This window comes from Heterocephalus glaber, unplaced genomic scaffold, assembly GCF_053883595.1.
Source record: "Heterocephalus glaber isolate CG9 unplaced genomic scaffold, H.glaber_assembly_v1.0 deba00001606, whole genome shotgun sequence".
Taxonomy (NCBI): Eukaryota; Metazoa; Chordata; class Mammalia; order Rodentia; family Bathyergidae; genus Heterocephalus; species Heterocephalus glaber.
Window position 1 is genome coordinate 28,471,074 of NW_028258377.1, and position 20,104 is coordinate 28,491,177.

General features: G+C 43.9%; 1 protein-coding gene across 6 annotated transcripts in view; it reads right to left on the minus strand.

Moving 5' to 3' along the window:
• Positions 1–19,654, minus strand: part of LOC147822978 (uncharacterized) — a 231,923-nt gene extending 212,269 nt beyond the window's left edge. For 4 of the 6 annotated variants that reach the window (XR_015444811.1, XR_015444810.1, XR_015444809.1 and 1 more), the window contains exon 1: positions 104–19,654. Coding sequence is in view for 1 of the 6 variants with exons in the window: in XM_087194875.1 (XP_087051001.1) it covers positions 33–90 (58 nt within the window). In the remaining 5 variants the exon portion in view is untranslated. Of the gene's footprint in view, positions 1–32 lie in introns of all 6 variants that reach the window. The other 2 variants (XR_015444807.1, XM_087194875.1) reach the window with 1 other exon arrangement.
• Between the last annotated feature and the right edge of the window lie 450 nt (positions 19,655–20,104).

Genomic DNA, 20,104 nt, shown 5'->3' on the forward strand with positions numbered 1-20,104 from the left:
ATAAATACATATTATTTATATAAATTACTTACATGTAGCCAAGCCTGGGTCCCGAGTCCGGGTCCCAAGCCATACACTGGGGTGCCACATGTAGCCGACCCACCTGGCCAGCCTTGTTCCAGGACGTAGCTCCGCTTCTTTGTTCTCCCTGACCCAGGTGAACAAGGATGAATGACAGAGACACCAAGTCAGTTTAATACACGGGCAGGCAGGGCGCTCTTGCCTCTTAGTCACCAGAGGAGCCCCTTGTATTTGGCTGTCTTACCTTTATCCACCCGAACACAGGGACAAGCAATCAAAGTAACACAAGGTTCACCTGCTTTCCCATCGCCGTTCGCACATCTCTGGTAAACAACTTCACCTCAGCTGTCTTAACTTTTCCCTAGAACCGGCAGGCTGCAATCCCCGGTGAGTGCAGCATTTCTCCACTGTGCTCACAGAGGAGGCCAATTAGGGTCTCTGGTCTCTAACACTTACACACACACCCACACGTGCACAACTTATATAAGAAAAATGAGTTTATTTTTAAAATAAAGACATACATTTCTTGCCCAGAGACAGAACCTGACCCATCTTAGCAGACTGCAGGACCTGGACCAAGTGCATTATGGTTTGTTACAAGCTACCAACAATAGAAATTCAATGGCTGTTAAAATACACCCATGTCCTGGTTGGAGCAGTAACGTGTGAGAGCTCACTCCTGCTTGCCACAGGCACAGGCAGAGGATGAGTCACAACAACCTTAATGCTCACACTGGAGAAATGGAAGAAGTACATTTTTTTCTTTCCTTCCAAGTTTATGTATATTCCCATGATTTTTTCAGATGAACAAGATTTTTTACTATAGAGATTTGGGGGTTAATGCTCTGCTTCATTAGTTACCAGCTATATGGCACAGGGCGGGGAAAAAGCTGTATCGCCTTGTGAAAACTCCATTTTTCTCTCTCTAAAATTACAATTACAAGAAGATCTACTTGATATTGTAATTTTAAAAATGTATAACTGATACTGTGTAACAGGAAGAAAAGGTCTAAAAGAGCAGGGGAAGTGGGAGGGGTAGGGGAAGGGAAAAAAGAGAAAGGAAAAAAATATGAGAAGAGGAAAAAAAATGGAAACAAGGTCTTTGCAAATAGGGAAGGGTGGAGGGGGTGAAGGGAGGGCAAGGGAAGGGGAAAAAAATAAGAACCAAGAGACTCACGTAATGGTACAAGATCCCAATGATGAATGTAACTGTATTATATACTGAAAATGTACCAATAAACTTAATGGGGGGGGAAGAAGATCTAAAAGGGAAAGAGAAGAGGGGGAAATAAACAAAATGAAGATGCATTATGTACTGTAGCAACCCACCACAACAAATGTTATCCTTGTGTGCTGTAAACATGTACAAATAAAGGAAACAAAAGACCTGCTTCACCAGGGCATGCTGTGCTAAGCTCAGCAAATGTACTCATGGGTATGTGATCGTTTGGGTCTCATACATCCCCCAAAGGCTCATTGCATTGAAGATGTCATTGGTTTTTTTGGTACCGGGGATCGAACTCCGGACCTTGCACTTTCGAGGCAGGCGGCAGAATCACTGAGCTAAATCCCCAGCCCGAAGGTGTCATTGTTGATGGGCTTTTAGAAAACGAATGCATCATGAGGGCTCTACCTTCTTCCAGGCATTAGTCCACTGATGAGCTCGTAACAGAATGGCAATTGGCGAAGGAAACTGGAGGCAGAGCCTAGTTAAAGGAAGTGGATCATGGTGCCATGACCCTGGGACTCTATCTGGTCCCCCTTCCTGTCCTCTCTGCCTTTCTCCTTCTGTCTGCTTCCTGGCTGCATTGAGGTGAGCAGCATTCCTCTGCCACACCCTTCCACCATGATGTTTCTGCCTCACCACCAGCCTGACTCTGGACTGAAACCTCTGAAACCATGAGCCAAAATGAAACTTTCCTCCTTTAAATTGTTATTCTCAGGTATTTTCTCACAAGGAGGAAAGCTGACCTAGAGTGTTAAAGAAATGTTTTGTAAGATATGAATCCCAGAATGTTCAGTGAAAGAGACATAGGCTCTGATTAGGCAGTCAGAATTAATGTCTTACCTGTTTCACTTAACGTGTGAAACGTAACCAAAAATGTAAGAGAATCTTCCTGAGCCTCAGTTTTCAGATCTAGGAAATGGACATACTGTATTTCGTGAATATAAGACAATTGGAGCATTGTGAATACCCAGTAAAGGGAAGTTGTATTATTTCAAGAATAATCAAAGTTAGTTCTTCTCCACAGAAGGGCTCCCCAAGAGATAGGAAAAGAACTTTCTTCAAAAACAATTGCAAGAGCGAGGGATTTAGCTCAGAGGCGCTGCGTCTGCCTCACAAGCACTGGGTCCTGAATTCAATTCCCAGTACCACCAAAAAAAAAAATCGCAAAGTCACCTGAGTGCTAAAAAGAACAGAGAAGAATTAGACAAGATGCCTGTTTCCCTGACCTCCACACCCTAGAGCATTTTTCCAGATCTCTGACCACCTGGACACTTCCGCTCAGAGCTGCCTCTCTGAAATATTATCAGAAGGGGGAACAAAAGATTCTAGATGTCAAAAAAATATGGAAAGAAATTCTTCCCTTTTAACTAATCGAGGTTTGGCTGCTGGGAGTATTCAAGAAGCCACTGTGCCCCTAAATCACCAAGTCACAGCACCTTGATAGAACAACAGGCACGCAGACTATGGAGTGTCCAATTTCCCACCATGTCCCATCGCTGTGAGCTGATAAATCAGTCCCAGCCCATTACCCAAGGCTGGCGAGTCAATGTATTCATCATCATCATTATTTTTATTATTATTACTCCCAAGACACCTCTCCAGCTGTGTGTACGCTGTTCTCTCCCAAGCACAGAGCAGAAAGGTTGACAAATTTGCTTCTGAGACCCTATCGATCACAGCAGGAAAGAAAAGGATGAATTGGAAAGAAAAATCAGAAGGGTACAGGGGAAAAAGAGACAGTCTGAAAAGGTCTAAAATAGCTGCTCAGAGTATTGGCCTAGAACTTGCTCGATGGTCTCCATCATGGGTGGAGAGATTAAAACAATAGACTCCAGGAGATGCCAAGTCCTTAAGTTGAGGGGTGACTTAGGGACCTATCTTAATCAACAACTTCTTCAGATGATTTTACACACCTAATGTTTGCACCTTAAAAACTATTCACTGGTGAAAATCACTGGTAATGATGTTGACGTTTCATAGTCCTGCTGTTCATCTCTCAGAGATATGTTTTGCAGAATATGTGAGTGCACACTTGTAGGAGTAGGCCAGCATCTTTCTGATCATGAATAGAAATAACTCAGTTCACTGGAATAGGAATATCCCTGAGTTTGATCCCCGGGACTGGGGGAAAAAAAGGAAAAAAAGGGCCAGGGATTTAGCTCAGTGGTTCCACCACCTGCCTTGCAAGCACAAGGTCCTGAGTTCAATCCCCAGTACCAAAAAAAAAAGAAAGTAAAATGAAAGAAAAACAGGAATGTCCCTTGACTGACATCAGCAGTTCTAAAACTTTAATATAAAAGTCAGCCAAAGGGGTCAGTAGAACATAGAAATTGCTAGCACCACCCTCAGTTTACTATTCCACAAGTCTTAGTGAGGTCTGAGGATTTACATTTCTAACAAGTTCTCAGGTGACCTCATCCTAATGGTCCAGAAAACTATAAAAACCACTGTGCAGCGATGTACACCTATAATCCCAGCTCCTCGGGAAGCTGAGGCAGAAGGCTCATAAGTTCAAGCCCAGCCTAGATAACTTAGTGAGACTGTCTCACTATGGAAAAAAATTTAAAAGGGTCTTGGGATGTAGCTCCTTGCAGGGTGCTCACCTAATACCATGCACAAGGCCCTGGGTTCTATTCCCAGTACAGAAAAAAAATAGAAAATAAAATGAGTAGCACACAGTGGGTGAGTTTTTGGGAAGTAGCACATGCATTGCATGCTCTTTTTCCAGTTTTTTTGTTTTTTGGTTTTTGGGTTTTTTTGGTACTGGGGATTGAACTCAGGGCCTTGCGCTTGCGCAGCAGGCGGTGAAACCACTGAGCTAAATCCCCAGCCCTGCATGCTCTTTTATATGGGCAGAAAAGAACAATAAGGAAGAGAAAAAAACCTACCTGTTACCTTACCACTACCCACTGGGCTTGTGGGCTTCCATACAATCACACACACACACACACACACACACACACATGCACACTCATACACCTCTTGCAAAATAATTTTTAAATCACTACACATTGCTGTGTTCACCTCTTTCATCAAACAACACATCAGAAGCATCCCTCCAGCACGTCTGCCACTGAGCCACAGCCCCAGCCTTTAAATATTCTTTGATATAATCATTAGGCAATGATACGCTCACAGATACGCTGGGTAGGTGGGTGTGTGCATGTGCATGGGTGTGTGTGTGTGTTCTGAATTCCACATTTCATGTGCCAGGTCTGCTTGGGCACAGTGTACCTATCATAAGGATGTGACTTTTGTAGTAACTCAGAATTTAGATCTAAGTCAGTGCCCACAGCACAGATGAGCTGAAGCCCAGTGCATTGGGAGTTCCTAGTGGAAATTCTGGATTTTCTCCAGTAGTCCAGGACTGAAAACGCCTGAGCTCTGGTCTCTGTTGAGATTTACTGATGTTCTGCTTCTAGAACAAGTCATTAGTGAAGGCTCTGACAAGCCCAGGGTGAAGTGGGCAGAGTGAGAAGTGCGGGGATGTCCTTGATTTGATCAGTGTTGCCCAGAAACCATACCCATGTCTTCAACACGTGCCAGAAAGCTTTCATAGTAAGCAAGCACCCTTGCGCATTTATAAGACATGATTACACTATTTCTTTTTTATAACATTTTGTTAATTTGTCCCCACTTTCCAGATGAGGCTTGGGAAGAGTCACTGAGATCATGCATGCAAAGCTCCAGTATGAGGACATGGTAGATGCCCTGAAATCCTCAGTGTCACTGGGAAGAAGAGAGAGTGTGCATGCTGTGGGGTTTCCCCCTTGTCTGCCCCCTTCTCTGGATCAGACTACACTTTCATTCTTCGGACAATCATGAGATGGAAATTGCAGGACGCCAAGGGATGGGGTTGAATCAATGACAAGTCCCCAAAAGGCAAATCACAGTCTTTATTCCCCATCAAATCTAAAGGCTACTAAAATCTAGATATCGCTCACAAACTCCCAGCCCTCTGCCTAGAAGTGGAAATTGTCAACATCGAAACAAGCCTGAGGCTCAGAGCAGACCCAGAATACTTGATGATGGAGGGAACAGAAAAACTGGATCTACTGCACTCAGCTGACCAGGAACAAACACAGGGGACTTTCATAACCTCCGTGTGGCCCTCCCTGGGAGACTAGGGAAGGTGGTAATGGCGAGGCACAACCTCTTTTTGCCCTGTTTGGAATACACTGGGACAGTGTAGCCCTGGTGTATTTATAGAAGTCAAAGAAGTGTAGATTCAAATAAAGGGAAGGGAGACCGTAAGAAGGGCATACCCACATTTCTCATCTTTTTTCACCATGTATCTTAAGAAGGAACTAGACACTGTAGCGGGCCATCCTAAAGGATAACTGTCACATACTAACAATTCCATTTTTCTCTTGGAAAAATCATCGCATGGCAACCCTGTGCGTCGCAGGCTTCATTAAAGTGATTTTTCCCAAGAGTCTCCTATAACAGCATGTACAGCACTTAGTCCCGCACCTGAATCATCCTCAGTAATCAATAAATGGAAATGAGTCACAGCAGCAAGAGCGACTTGCTGAGCCCACCTGCTGAGCTAGGGAGACTGTGCAGCAGCCAACCCAAGGCTCCTCCCAGCCACAGGGAGCTCCTCCAACCACCGCACTCCTGGGCCTGCGTGGCCTTAGGCTGACCCTCCTGTCCCCAGTCCTCCAAGCTCCTCGGCAGGCTGCACAAGCTAAGCAGGATCGTCCCACGATGACAGAGATATCCCAGCTGAAGAACTGAATTTCACAGGTCTGACACTGACACAACCCATGGAATTCAGTTCTCAAAGCTGAGGATACACACAGGCTGTCCAGAGATGGCACAAAGCCTTCCTTCCCGCAGTCCAGGCTTGGCCTGGCCTGGCCCTGTAAGATAAAGAGAGAAAAGCTTGGTAAATGTGAGCAGCTGCTTTCCATTGCTGGACGCATATGACACCGAAGCATCAGGAAGGCTATGCGTGGTAGGCAGGAGTGCTGACAATCATCAAACATGACGCTGGTCTTTCCTGCCCTGGGGCCCAAAACTCTTCCTTCCCTTTAACACCAGTTCATCCTGAGGTTCTTGCCTTCAATGTCACTCCCTCAGCCAGTGGCACATCCCTGCCGTGGATGGCAGAGACTACTTGTCTGTTCTCTCCTCCTTGACTATTAATAAGAGTCCTTAAGCTGTAGCTGGGTGTCTGCACACCTGGCATGAAGACTTCATTTCCTTGCCTCGCATAACTGACTTCTGCATGGGAGCAGAAGCCACGTGCTTCCTGCTGTCCTCTTCCTCTTCTCAGTGGAGATGTGGTGGAGAGCCCCCAGGGACCTCGCAAATGAGGGCCACTGCCTAAGGAAGGGCAGGCTGCATGCTAGGAGGTCCTTGAAATCATGGGGCTTGCACGTGAGCTGCTCACACATGGACTATGACATCAGCGAGAATTCAGCTTCCACCCACACGTACACACACACACACACACAGAGAACACATACACGAGCACACGCGCACACACACACAGTAACTTTCTTGAAATAGAATCCATACATCATACAATTCACTTAAACTTTAAAACTCACTGATTTCCAGTACATTCACCAAGTTGTGCTACCATCACCCCAATCAATTTCTAAATATCTTCATCAACCCCAGAATACACTCTATACACGTCAGCACTCACCCATTTTCCACTCCCTAGTCCTGTGCAGTCACTAATCTACTTTCTATCACCTATATAAATGAATATATATCTATATACATGTTTCTGTCATAGATACATGAAATTTCTAGAACTGGCAAATATTTTGTCTATTATCAATTTCATATATATATAAAATCATGTAATATGTGGCCTTTTGTGACTAGTTCTTTCACCGAGCATAATGCTTTCAAGGTTTATCCATGTCTTAGCACTTATATCAGTATTTCATTTCCTTTTAAGGATGAATAATATTCCACAGTATGGATATGCCACATTTTGCTTATCCATTTAGCACTCTGTGGGCATTTGCATTCTTTCCATTTTTTAACTTTTATGAATAATGCTTCTGTGAATGCTCACATACAAATTTTGTGTTGATATATGTATTCATTTGGGGTGGGGGAGATAAACTAGGAGTAGAATTGCTGAATCATATATTAACTCTGTGATTAAGCTTGTGAGAATTCTCAGACTGTTTTTCAAAGGGCTGTACCATTTGAAATTTCCCACCAACAATACATGAGAGTTTCAATTTCTCCACATTTTGGGCAGTACTTGTTATTGTCTTCTGATTTTAGCTAGCCTAGAGGGGTGAAGTGGTACCTCATCATGGTTTTTATTTACATTTCCCTAATGGCTAATAATGTTAAGCATTTTGTCATTTGCCTATTGGCCTTTTGTATAGCTCCTTTGAAAAAATGTCTATTCAGACCCCTTGCCAGTATCCTAATTGGGTTGTCTTTTTACTATTGAATTATAAGAATATATATATATATATATCTTAGATAGATAGATAGATATCTTACTCTATGGGTTGCCTTTAACTTTGTGTGTGTGTATGTGTTTCCATAACATTATTTCCACCTATAGCACAATGTCTGGATCATGGTAGCCATTTCAGTGATTTGGAAGGAAGGAAGGAAGGAACTTTCAGAGGCCATGTAGTTTCATTTTCTGATATTCTAGATGAAAAAAACTGAGAACCTAAAGATATTAAGCCAGTGCATAATGAGATAATAAAAATAAGGAGTTAGAGCAGGGTTTTAGTCCTAGCTTGCCTCCACCAATCATGAGAATGAGGCAAGTCACGTAAGCATGCTGGCAACAGAGAGCTCTTCACGTAATAGCCTTTGCAAGTCTAGAGGGGTGGAAATTTCAGCTTTAACCTTCAACCTTCAGGGATAGGAGAGGCTGAAAGTTAAGTTGAATTGAGTTGTCCACTGGTTTAATCCATCATGCCTGAGTAATGAAGCCTCCATGAAAACCTAGACAGGCAGCATTTGGAGAGCTTCCCACTAGCTAAACACGTAGGGTTCTGAGAGGGTGGCTCAGTGCTCCCAGAGAGGACCTACGAGCTACATGCTCCTGCTCCTACCCCTTGCTCCATGCCTCTCTTCATCCACGTCTTTCGTAAAGACCTTCAGAAGAAGCTATAAACATTTAATAAAAAGTAATGGCCCTCTCTCCCCTCTCAGGTACTAACAGGAGCAAAGTAAGCTAATATGCGAAAAGCCATTCCTTGAACATGAATTATCCTTGAGGTCCCAGGTCAAATAGTGAAATCAGCTGGGTCAAGAAAAGCGGATGGTGGCAGGTGGCTCACTTTCCTGTCCAGGGTGCCTGAGAGGCACCTGATCATAATTCATTTTTCAGTCGGTTGCTGATTTCCATCACCATTTGGGAGAGTTTCCAGTTCATTGTGGAGGATGACCCCACTAAGTTAGCCCCAAATCACAGAAACCCTGGGTCCACCTACCCACTGTGAATCCTAGACAAGAACTGTGACTTCCACTAAGTATAGCCCTGAGCAGGGATCTGTCTTCTTCACTCCTGGATCCCCAGCACCACACTGTGCCTGACACATTCTAAATGCATCAAAGTATTATTTAACTAATGAACGACTTAACAAACAGAGGAATGGATGTGTGAATGGGTGAATGAATGAACAGATGAGTGGCAACCATAACGCGAACCCAAATCCACAATGCTAATGAAGCAAGTAGACACTGATGGACCAGATGAAGGATTGTGAGGTAGCATCTGGCCATATCTGGTGACAGTAAAGTATGGGGATTAGAAAACAGGTTCTGGAGCTCAGCTGCCAGAGCTCTCATTCCAGCTCAAAGTCTATGAGTGTGCAGAATGAGAAGGCAGCAGCTACATATTTTCATCTCTGCTTAACCTCACATCTATTTATGTCTATCACTGTGCCACATCCACGCCTTTTATTCCTTCTGCTCCACACCAGCCTTCATTTTCCTGTTCCTGCATGGCCCTAAGCCAAAGCTCCAGGCATTTTTTAATTCTGGTTGGATCCACACAGTTTGGTGATTACTATATAAATGTCTGTATTGCTCATGCTGCAGCAGCAATTCCACTTACTCAACATGATCTGCTGGGCACTCGCTTCCCTCCAGTGACATGTAATGTCTTCCCCACCACCCTCAATACCACGTGGCCTTTGACACCCAGCATAGAATGTAAATTCCTTGAGGCTCTCTGCTCTTTCATCTCTAAAAAAAGCTTTGCCTTCCCTCTGATGTGGAGGAAGAAAACCATGATGTGTAAGGGGAAAAAGTGATAGCCTCACCCCAAAGTGCTCCAGCTTAGATGACTGAGAAATATGAAAGCCAGCAACACAGAAATCTAATGAAAAGGGGGTGCTATATATAATTAAAAAACCCCATTTTCCATCGGTGTCCCAGAGCACCAAACAAGCCAGTTTAAATGTAAATCTCACAAGCCAGGGATGTAGCTCAATGGCACCGCGCCTGCCTGGCAAGCTGAAGGTCCTGAGTTTGATCCCCAGTACAAAAAAAAAAAAAAAAGTAATTCCTAAATCTCACTTCACTCTCACAAAGCCATATGAAGAACTATTGCCATCCACACTGGATGGAAGGGGAAGAGGAAAAAGAGGAGAGAAGAGAGGAAGAGGAGCTAAGCAATGAAAAAAACACTCACCCTAGCACACACAACTAATAATTTTAGCCATTCTGCTCCACCTTCTTCTGCCTCTTAAAAATGAAAAAAAAAATCCTCCCTAAAAGAATTTCAAGATTAGATAAGGTGGCAAAGTATACAGATAAAAACTAAGTAACACAGAAGGCAACAGATAATATGCACTAAGCCCAGCATCAGTGACAGGGCCTGGGAGAAGGGAGTCCTTTCACTTAGTACTTCTGTAAATCCTGCAGGCTCTGCCCTCACAAGACAGCTGGACCCTGACGTCTCCCTGACATCCAAGTCACCGTCGTCTCCCACCAAGACTGTGGCTGCAGCCTTCTGGCCGCTTCCTGATGCCACTCCCGCCTCCACAGTGTACCCTCCAAACAGCACTCAGGGAAATCTTACTGAAAGATAAGTTGGAGTGGAAGAAAATGAGATTTTTTTTTTTAAAAGAAAAGGAAAGAAAAAGAATTAAGAAATGTCACATACGTGTACCAACTCCCCACAAGAAATGTAATCATTATATACTACAAACATGTGCCCAGAAATAAATACATAAGTACATAAATGATAAATTGGTTCATACCCAACAGCTTCCCTGAACACTGAGAACCAAGTCAAACCCCTTGACAGGGCCCTAGAGATTAGGCCCCGATCTCATTTTTACCACCCTCTCCCCCAACTGGCCTCTTGCTGGTCCTCAATGCACCAAACTCTTGCCTCCTCCTGGAATGCCCTTCCCCAAAATACATCCGTGTTCACCCCTCGCTCTGTCTAGTCTCTTCCCAGAGTCACCTCACTCAGCTCCGTTCCTCACCACACTGCCTAAAGCAACCATCGATGTGCCCACCACCTCCCCAGGTGCCCTCTGCCCCTTGCCAGCTGTTCCTCCTTTTTTAAGTTTATTTTTATAAGTCCATGCAGTACACAATGCTTCCATTCATCGTGGGGAGTTGGTACCTGTGCGTGACACGTCTTGATTCTTTTCTTCATCGCCTTCCCTGCCCTCCCTCCTCACTCCCTCCATTGCTTGGCCCTCTTCCCTCTGGCAAAAGATCTGTCCCCCGGGTTCCTATTATCTATTTTTTTATTTTGTTCCTTATTTATATTTTGGAGTTGTCATATAGAGAAATCAGGAATTACCACCCTTTCACAGTTACAGTTGTCGTTGTGCACTTCCTGGCTGCCTCCCAGGAATAAACTCTCCATGGCAATGGGCACGGTGAACAGAATACTGCCTGGCATGGAATAGGCCACTTCCCAACACTGTGTCATAATCAGCCCCCAAAGGACCCTCCTCAAATTTTTTCTAATCATCTCCACTACAAAATGTTAATATCACATTTCTCTGTGCATGTACTCTACGTATGTCTGTGTTTCATACATAAGGAGAGTAAGGTTTGTTTTTTAGGGGTTTTCACCCATAAGAGCCAATTTCCACACGCTTGGAGGGCACCATATCTCCCACATTGAAACGCATGGGATATGGGCTTGATAAATATTTGCTGAACGGACAAAACCCCTGAGGTGAGCAGCAAGCGAGCCGGCAGACGTCCTTCAAGGCATCGAGCTGAGCTGGGGAAATTCCAACATCCTCCCCACCCAGGCCCCTCCAGTCTCTGCAGCAGAGCACATCCTGTCATGCTGTGTGTGCTGAAGATCTGATCCAGTATTCTTCCAATTCAAGGTCTCAGCTTTTTTTTCTTTCTTTTACCCTAATCTTGTTTTGAATCCCAGCTCCCTCTGCTACTTTGGATCCTTAAATTCACTTTTCTTCCACTCTCATCAGCAGACATGAGTGAAAACCCAGATACGGGCCCCTCTATTCATGTACAATTCACTCTCTCCTACATCCCACAGACCTTCACCGAGTTCCTACGTCAGCCAGGCTCTGGGGACAAAGAGGTGATTATGGTCCAATCCCTGCTCTCTAGCGGCTTACAAACAGGTGCCAGTGGACAGACAGGATGTTTCAGATAACAGACCAACTGTCCCCGGCCAAGGAGACGAAAGTGCTCGGAAAGGACAACTTCATTCCCCCGTGGACTCTCTCCTTCTGCATCCGTCATGCTTTACTTGCTCGCAGAGCACCTGCTGTGGGTCAGGCCTCTGTCGGTGCCCGCGATGCAGCAGACACCAGACGAGCACAGCCCTGGCCTGGTCCTCACAGAGATCACTACACAACAAGGCACACTGAGGGCTCACTGACAGCCAGCAAGTGAGTTCGGATGTGATACGTGCTATCCATGGAAGAGCCCACGGTCTTCTGAGCCATCTGTGGTTAGGAAGAGTAACATTTCAGGAGAAATCCTGAAGGACAAGCAAGCTGTGGTCTGGTGAAGACTCGGTGAAAGGAGAGCCAGGCAGAGGACTCTATTTAAACTGTCTGAGATAGGATGTGACTGGGCACACCAGGAGGACATAGAGGGGCCACTCTGCTGCAGTCAGTGATGAGAACGGGAGTGGTATGAGGCAAGGGAGGTTCGTGCAAGCACAGAGGTCAAATTTGTTAATATCTGGCTTCTGCAAATGGTTGCGAGGAGGATAAGAAACGGTTTTACATATCTACCATCTGATCATGCAACTTAACACATGACCCTAACCCTAAACAGCAGTGCATATCACATGGTAGATAATTACAAAACATTTCTTCAGTTATTATTTTGTGATAATAAATTCTGTGCTTCCTCTCTCCTCTCTGCCCTCAGACAAATCCTCTCTCTAACTTCAGAGGGCCCCTCCTGACCCTAATCACCTTCCCACCTCTCCCTAACTGAACTGTCCTGCTCTGAAGGCCACCTGACATGACCTCCTTGCAACAGCCAGACCCAGGAGCTGTGAGGATCTGCAGGGTGAGCCATGCCTTGGTCTGGTCTCAGGCCCCTTCCTTTGTTTGTTCCTGGCCACCCAGACCCGCCACCTCCAGAGCCTCCGTCTGCGTCTCTGCTGAGGCTCTGGCTTGCTCCTCACTGCCAAGGCAGCTGTGTCAAAATGAACTTAAACTGCACACCCAGAGCTCATTCTCTGCCAGAATGGAGACCAGGACAGAACAACTCAGCGAAGTCCCTGCCTCCCTCTTACCAGAATGTACTCTGGGCTGTGAGCGATTTTGTCACCTTCTGGAGATTTATGGTCAGAACACACAGAAACCAGAGCAATATGAAGCTCTTTTAGCCACTAACCATGTACATTTATCAAGCCAAATGCTAGATCCATTATTAGCATTTCCCCAGCACAGACCCTGTGAAAACTATAGTTGTATTAAATTGATAAAAAGCTGAATTCTCTTGTAAAACAGAGCCTCATTGTGTAACACTATTTGGCAAATGCATAATTTGTCCTATGAAAAGAAATCCCACACCTCATTTGGTCAAAGTTGTAATAAATATGATTTTGTCAGTGCCTCCATCTCAAAAAAAAAAAAATACTAGCATGACAGTTTGCTCTTGACAAACAGATTTATAAAAAGGAGTGGGTTTTTCATATGTGACACTTTTAAGAAAAAATATTTATCTACTATAACCTTAGAAATTTAATATCCTCTCAAAGCTAAATTAACCCTGGTATTTCAGTTCACCCCCAAACTGTAAAGAAGCATCCAAAGTGCTCACTATTAAAAGTCTCTTAAATATCACTTTATTTTAAAATTTTTTAAATTTAATTTTGTATGCATAATGATGTCAGTTAGATCTCGTACATAACCTTAGGAAAGCCGGAGCAGGTAAGAAAACGTTAACTGAACATATTTGACCAAGGTGATGATCCTCTAGTGTTAAATTTTGCTAGCGCTTACTGTAAAGTGAAGCCTTCTCGCAGCCATGAGTGGAGCTCTCAGAAGGAGAGAAGAGTCTTCACAAACCTCAACTCAATAGACAAATGGCTGCAGCCCACGTCCCTCCCTCCTGGTTTCACTGGAAGATGGAAATTACCCCCCATAGGACAAAGACAGAGAAGCCACATCGCCAACCTCGGCCAGATCGTCTCACAAACCAGAAAGAATTAACCCCACAAAGGTGGCTCTTGGGCAACCTTAACAGCAACCATAACTGTTTTGTAAATGCAACTGCTACAAAAAGGGAGAAAAATCTGGATGACTAAGCATCTGAATAGCTGGAAAATGAGTCTTCCTTCTACCCATCCCTTCATCCGGAATTGCAAGATGATGGTGTAGATTAACAGCATCCCCAAAGCCATCAAGTTAATGAGTAAAGTAAATCCTCAGCCCTTTTACCCCTGATTTCTATCTTCCCCACTGTCATTACCATCTTGCTTAGAAAATCATTTCTGGATCTTTCTGCAGCTCCACAGAGCTAGATTGTCACTTAAAGGCCTGTTAACCAAGTGGAATTGCTGTTCTGTAGCTGCAAATAAAACTCACGCGCAGCACAGATGAGTTTATCATGGGAGCTGATTAATTAGCAGTTCTGAAGCCCTGAAAATAGAGTTCCATTTCATTACCATAGACACATACTTTTTGGTGAATATTGTTGTGATTTAAAGACACTTGCTCCAAGGGTGGGAAAGATATGGAGGTGAAAGAGAAACGGAATGTCTATGTGCTTACCAGGAGTGAGATCAAATATAATATTTTTTTTTAATAATGGAATGATTAAGCTTCCCTTAGGATGGTCGGGCCTGCCAGGCTCTGTTCCCCGGGCCCGTGCATTTTTGTGTGCACTAGCTCACTTGCTCCTTGACCATGGTAGAATATGGGCACCATTACTGTTTGCATTTTGTATGGGAGGAAATGGAGGCACACACTGAAAAGTACAGCTTAAATTAACACTCGGCTGACTCCAGAGCAGTAGTTCTTAACTGGGAACATATGCAAGTCTGAAAATATTTTTGATTGTCTTGAGTTGGTTGTCATTGCTGGGTATCACAAGTCTGGGTGTATCTAGTGGGCAGTGGCTCAACAGCCTATCCAGTGCATAGGACATCCTCTCACAGCAAAGAATTACCTTTCCAAAATGTTGGTAGTCAAGAAAACTTAGGGCCTGGGATTTAGCTCAGTGGTGCTGCTGCCTGCCTCAAAAGTGCAAGGTCCTGAGTTCAATCCTCACTACAAAAAAAAAAAAAAAGACCTTACTCCAAAGCCTGCTTTTTTGTTATTGTGAGCAAAGCCTGGCTCAAAGGAAAGGGTATACTGCTTAAGAGCCAAGTCACCAATGATCATGCCCTCCTATGTATTAGCTGTGTTGGTTCCTGGCAGGTCACCTCTGCAGCAAAAATCCATATACAAGATTGATAGTGCTTTACCTGCTTAAAACCTGTATTTTACCTCTTAAAACCTCTGAGAGATTGCAGGTTCTAGAGATTTGCAGAAAATCTCTAGAAATAATAATTAAACATTCAGCATTGGGCCAGAAATACAAAATGCATCAATTGAATAGAAATGAAAGACATCTATGTACATACAGGAATTTAAGACAAGGTAAAAATATCCTTCCCAAGCTGAGGAACTAATTGAAAAGCAGCAGACAGAGGTATGCATTCATTCATTGTTTTAGCTGTGCAACTTTTTCAATAAATCTAAAAATATCTTAACATTAAAAGCTTATTTTTATAAAGCAGAATGAAAAATTAATCTTTAGAAGAAAAATTAACATCAGATCTGTGTCACATCATATATAAAATATACATCAAATGGATGTATAGGAATGCATATAAACAATATGATAACAAAAACTATGAGTTTCAAAAGTAAATGCAAGGATAAATCTTTGCACCATTGAAAAAGGCCTTTCTCGGGCTGGGGATTTAGCTCAGTGGTTTCGCCGCCTGCTGCGCAAGTGCAAGGACCCAAGTTCGATCCCCAGTACCAAAAAAAAAAATTACATTTGGGAAAAAGGCCTTTCTCAACAAGACACAAAAAGTGTTAAGGAAAAAAACAAAAGGTTTGGGACTCTGAGGCAAAACATGCAAAGAATATCAGTTCAGGAAAGAAATAATCAGAATTGTTTTTGCATCTTTCCTGTTGCAGAAATTTCACAGCCAAATGGAAGGGACAGTGGGGAATGCCCACTGGCATTCCACTCTATCAGACTTAGGTAGGAAATTCTCCCTTTTTATCTCTGTTCCTGGTGTCACTGGTTTAAAAGAAGTCTCTGGGAAAGGGAATGGAATGCTATTTGTACATAGGTGCGACCCTAGAGCATAATTCTGCTAGAGCAATGGGCTCTTTTCTTACTTTTTTTTTGTTCAGTGCTGGAGATTGAAGCCAGAGCCTCGCACATGCTAGGCAAGTGCTCTAGTCTGCTTACTACTGAGCTATATCCCCAACCCTTTTTTATTTTTTACTTTGAGACAGGGTCTCCCTGAATTGCCCAGGATGGAATCAAACTTAATGATCCTCCTGCTTCAGCCTCCCAGGGTGCTAAGATTACAGGTATGTACCCCCACCTGGCTCTTGTTATTTTAATGCCTGAACTAACCTGGGGAACATTTTCTCCAGCAGTGAAAGTGGCTGGTTCCAAAGATTGTAGCCAGACAACTGCTGATCCCTGTAGAGCAGGCTGACCCCAAAGTAGAGGCACTGGATGATTCTCTCCAGGACCCCAAAAGAAAACTAGAGAATATGTTCAGCTCCACATCCTGAACTCTGGAATTTGCATCCCTAGAGATCTGCAGATTTTTATGCCCAAGCCTTGAAAAGGGAAGGGAAAGGGGACGTAAAAAGAATTAAGATATATGTATTTTGTATGTGTGCCAACTCCCCAAAATGAATGTAATCATTATGTACTGAAAACATGTACTAATAAAAATAAAATTTTGAAGAAAACAAAGAATTCACACAGATTTCAGAGATTAAAGCATAAGGCCTCCAAGGGAAAAAATTAAATAAAAGTTCAAGACAGTCATTTTTTAAGCATGAACTTATGTCTTTAGCCCCAACGGGAATGTGTGTAAGTAGTCATATCCTTAAGGACCTAAGGTTTTAGCAGAGTGAGGAAACTAAAAAAGATCTACAATACAAGACCATTTGCCACCTCTTTCACTTTATATCCATCTAGTAGTTTTCTCCTACGATCTTTCCTTAGAGAAGCAAAGATTCCCTTCTGGAGAAAGAGTAATAAATAGTAGGTAGAACTGTATCTGAACCAGTCTGGCCTTGAGTGCCTCTTGGGCAGTAGGGCCCTGAATAGGTTACTTGATCTCTTTGAGTCTCAGTTTCTTAGTAGTCAAATGGATACAACTGATTCACCCAACAAATATTAAATAAGCTCTCAGAGAATGTGCCAATTTGCTGTCACAAATTTCATGAAAAATTATGTAAGACGGCACAGGAAAACTGTTTCCAAATTGGAAATCATAAAAATATTTCATAAGTTACTGTTGAAAATAAAACAATTTCAATTGTTATTAAAATTAAAGCAGAAAATCCAATATTTTATAAAATATGCACTTTTTTTAAAAAGGCTGAAGACCAAAATAAGGAACTTTTGTCAGACTGTGGAACAACCAGAAGGAACAATGGCTATTACAATTCCTTTGGGGACCATACCCCAAGACTATACATTGCTGGCAGCAGAGAAAACAAATGTTTACTACAGATTTAGCTCGAAGGCCTATACTCAGAAGACCACCCAAACTAATCCAGCTCACACAGACCCCACGGGGCCTTTGGGGAAAGTGAGGTGACAGGTATTCAGAGGTGAGATAGGATCAAGAATGTAGCACAGAACAGTCCATCCCTCATCTCGGCCCACCCCACGGCTGGGCCTCCTTGTGGCTCCAAAGTGAAGACCAGACGTCCCTGCTCCCCATAACAAACCAAGCCATCTGGGCAGATGGAGGCCTCCAAACTCCTGCCTGCTTCCTGAGCTCCACCACCATTTATCTGTTCAGAGAAGGACTGTGTGTCAGGACAGAAATGAGATTTTACGTGAATAAATGAAGTTCATTCTGTTCCAAAGCCCATTGTCAATATAACAGGACAAAAGCATCAGCCCAGTGCTGCAATCAGCAGGATGTGGAGCAAAACCAAAGCCCAACAAGCACAGAAAAATGAAACAACATACACTGAACTTCAAATGACAAGAAAATACAATAGTACAATAATTAAGCCCATCAAACCTTCAAGAAAGAAAAGCTACACTATTTGCCAATTAACAGATGTCAAGTGCAGTATGTAAAAGATAATTTTTAAAGATAAAAAATAAAATCTCTTAATATCCAAAGACAAGACTGAATGAGATTGAGAACAGGAATACAATAAACAAATAGTGGCCATAGCCCCCCAGCCCCAAGTGCCCCAAATGGACAATATTTAGTGTGCAAGATTTTCACGTCGTCACTTCGAGAAAACTGATGCCTTGCCAAGCAGAGGCCATAGTCGACAACTCCAGGGCTTAAAACATATTTTATAGCCTGTATAGGTTCTAAAGCACTTCCCAAACCCACCCCACCCTGAAAAGAAAAGAACAAAACGTTGAAAATATTTTCCTTTTGGAAATGGACCTGGATCTTAACTAAAGTGCTGGAAATATTTCCAAGCCACTGACAAAAGTCTCACCTACTTTAACTCTAACGTCATTCAGTATGCCTTAAACATCTTGATTATATCTTTAATGTGCCATTTATTCTGCAATAATCCACTGTACAAAAAGCCTGCTGCCTCTCAAGCTGACGATAAGTACATAATAAATCACCTTGGGATGATTTTTTCTCCAGCTCCTCCTTACAGTGAGCTCCTAAATTTCATTTCACCTTTTCCAGTTCAGCCTCCCCTTCTCCCCCTCCTCATTTTGCTCCTGTCCAACTAGCCCTCCCCTTTGGCACAGCCTCCTGCCCAGATTTTACCACTCCAGTCGGCCCTGCTGCTGCCATCCTGGGAGAGGAGAGCGCTGCCTAGGGTCTTGGAGGAAGAGCATCTTTCTGGTGAAAGGCTCTTGCTCACAAGGGTAGAGGAAGGCACCCGGAGGCCTATTTGCATATGCTTTTATTCCATTTCCACACCCTGCACGCTAACGCTCGCTGGAAAGTCCCTTCTCAATTCCCTCCTCGTGGCAGCCAGGGAGGAAGAGGCTGGGCCAGAATGGAAGGTTCCATCCCTGCAGTGTCAGCATCTCCCCGGGGCAAGCCTCCAGCTCCCTCCAGATGCCCACGGAGCCTAGACCCGCGCCAGTGCCAACGGGGAGGAGGGGGCGGCCCCTGTCCAGCCCTGGCTGAGAGCTGCAGGCTGCTCTGGCCTGCACGCTCCGGGGAGCTCTCTGCAGCCTGCGGGCTCCTCCAGCCTCCCCCGAGGAAGTTCTGGTCAGGCGCTGGGTCCCGGGCTTCCTGTCTGTACCCTCCTCAGCCCTGTGGGGAAATCCCAGACCTCTATCGGCTGCCCAATGAGCCTGTTGGCTTTTCAAGTATGCGCAGGGCTGAGTTTCGTCCAAAACCTCAATGTATGGTTAACCAAAAACAAATAAATAACGTGTGCAGGCAGGGGGGTGGGAAAGAATTGGCCTTTAGGGTAAGGATCAGGCAGAAAACTCTTTTTTCCTTGCTGAGGATACAGGAGGCTTGGATTTGCTCAACATTTAAACAAACAGATGCTTCCAATAGTTAATTGACTGCTTGAAGTGAGCAGCACCCCACCAGGCTGAAGATTCAGACAGCTCTTCCCAGGCAGGCTTCTCCAGAAACACAGAAATTCAAGGCAGTCTTGAGACTCAGCTAGTAACAGTGAAAGCCACATTTCAATCGCACCAGGCCCTCTGATGAATGTTTCACAGGCATGATCTTTGCTAATCTCACAGCAATCCGATCGGGGAGCCAGTAATATGCTCCCCATGTTACTGACACAGAACTTATCTTTGGCGAGGTTAGGGGATTGCCTAAGGTCACACTGTTAGTAAGTGCTTCCATGGGAGGCCTCTTTTGCTCCTTTTTCCAAACTGGAAAGGCCTTGAAAGTCCCTTGGAATCTGCTACTGCGAAATCAAATTCCAACTCAGGGTAAATATTGTCCCTTCCCTGTACAATCTGCCCACGGACAAAAAAGAGACAGTTCAGGACTTTGCCTCAGGAACAGGCAGTCATGTCTGGCAGCACTCCCTGTTCATCTTGTGGCCTCCAAAAAGGTTTGTTTGAACTTCTGTTACAGGTAGGTTTTCAGAAAGCAAATATTTATTGAGCACCTATTATATGCCAGACACCATGCAGATATACATGTCCTTATTTAATCCTCCCCACAACTCCAAAAGGTAGATACTATTTTTATCTCAACATTACAAATGAGGA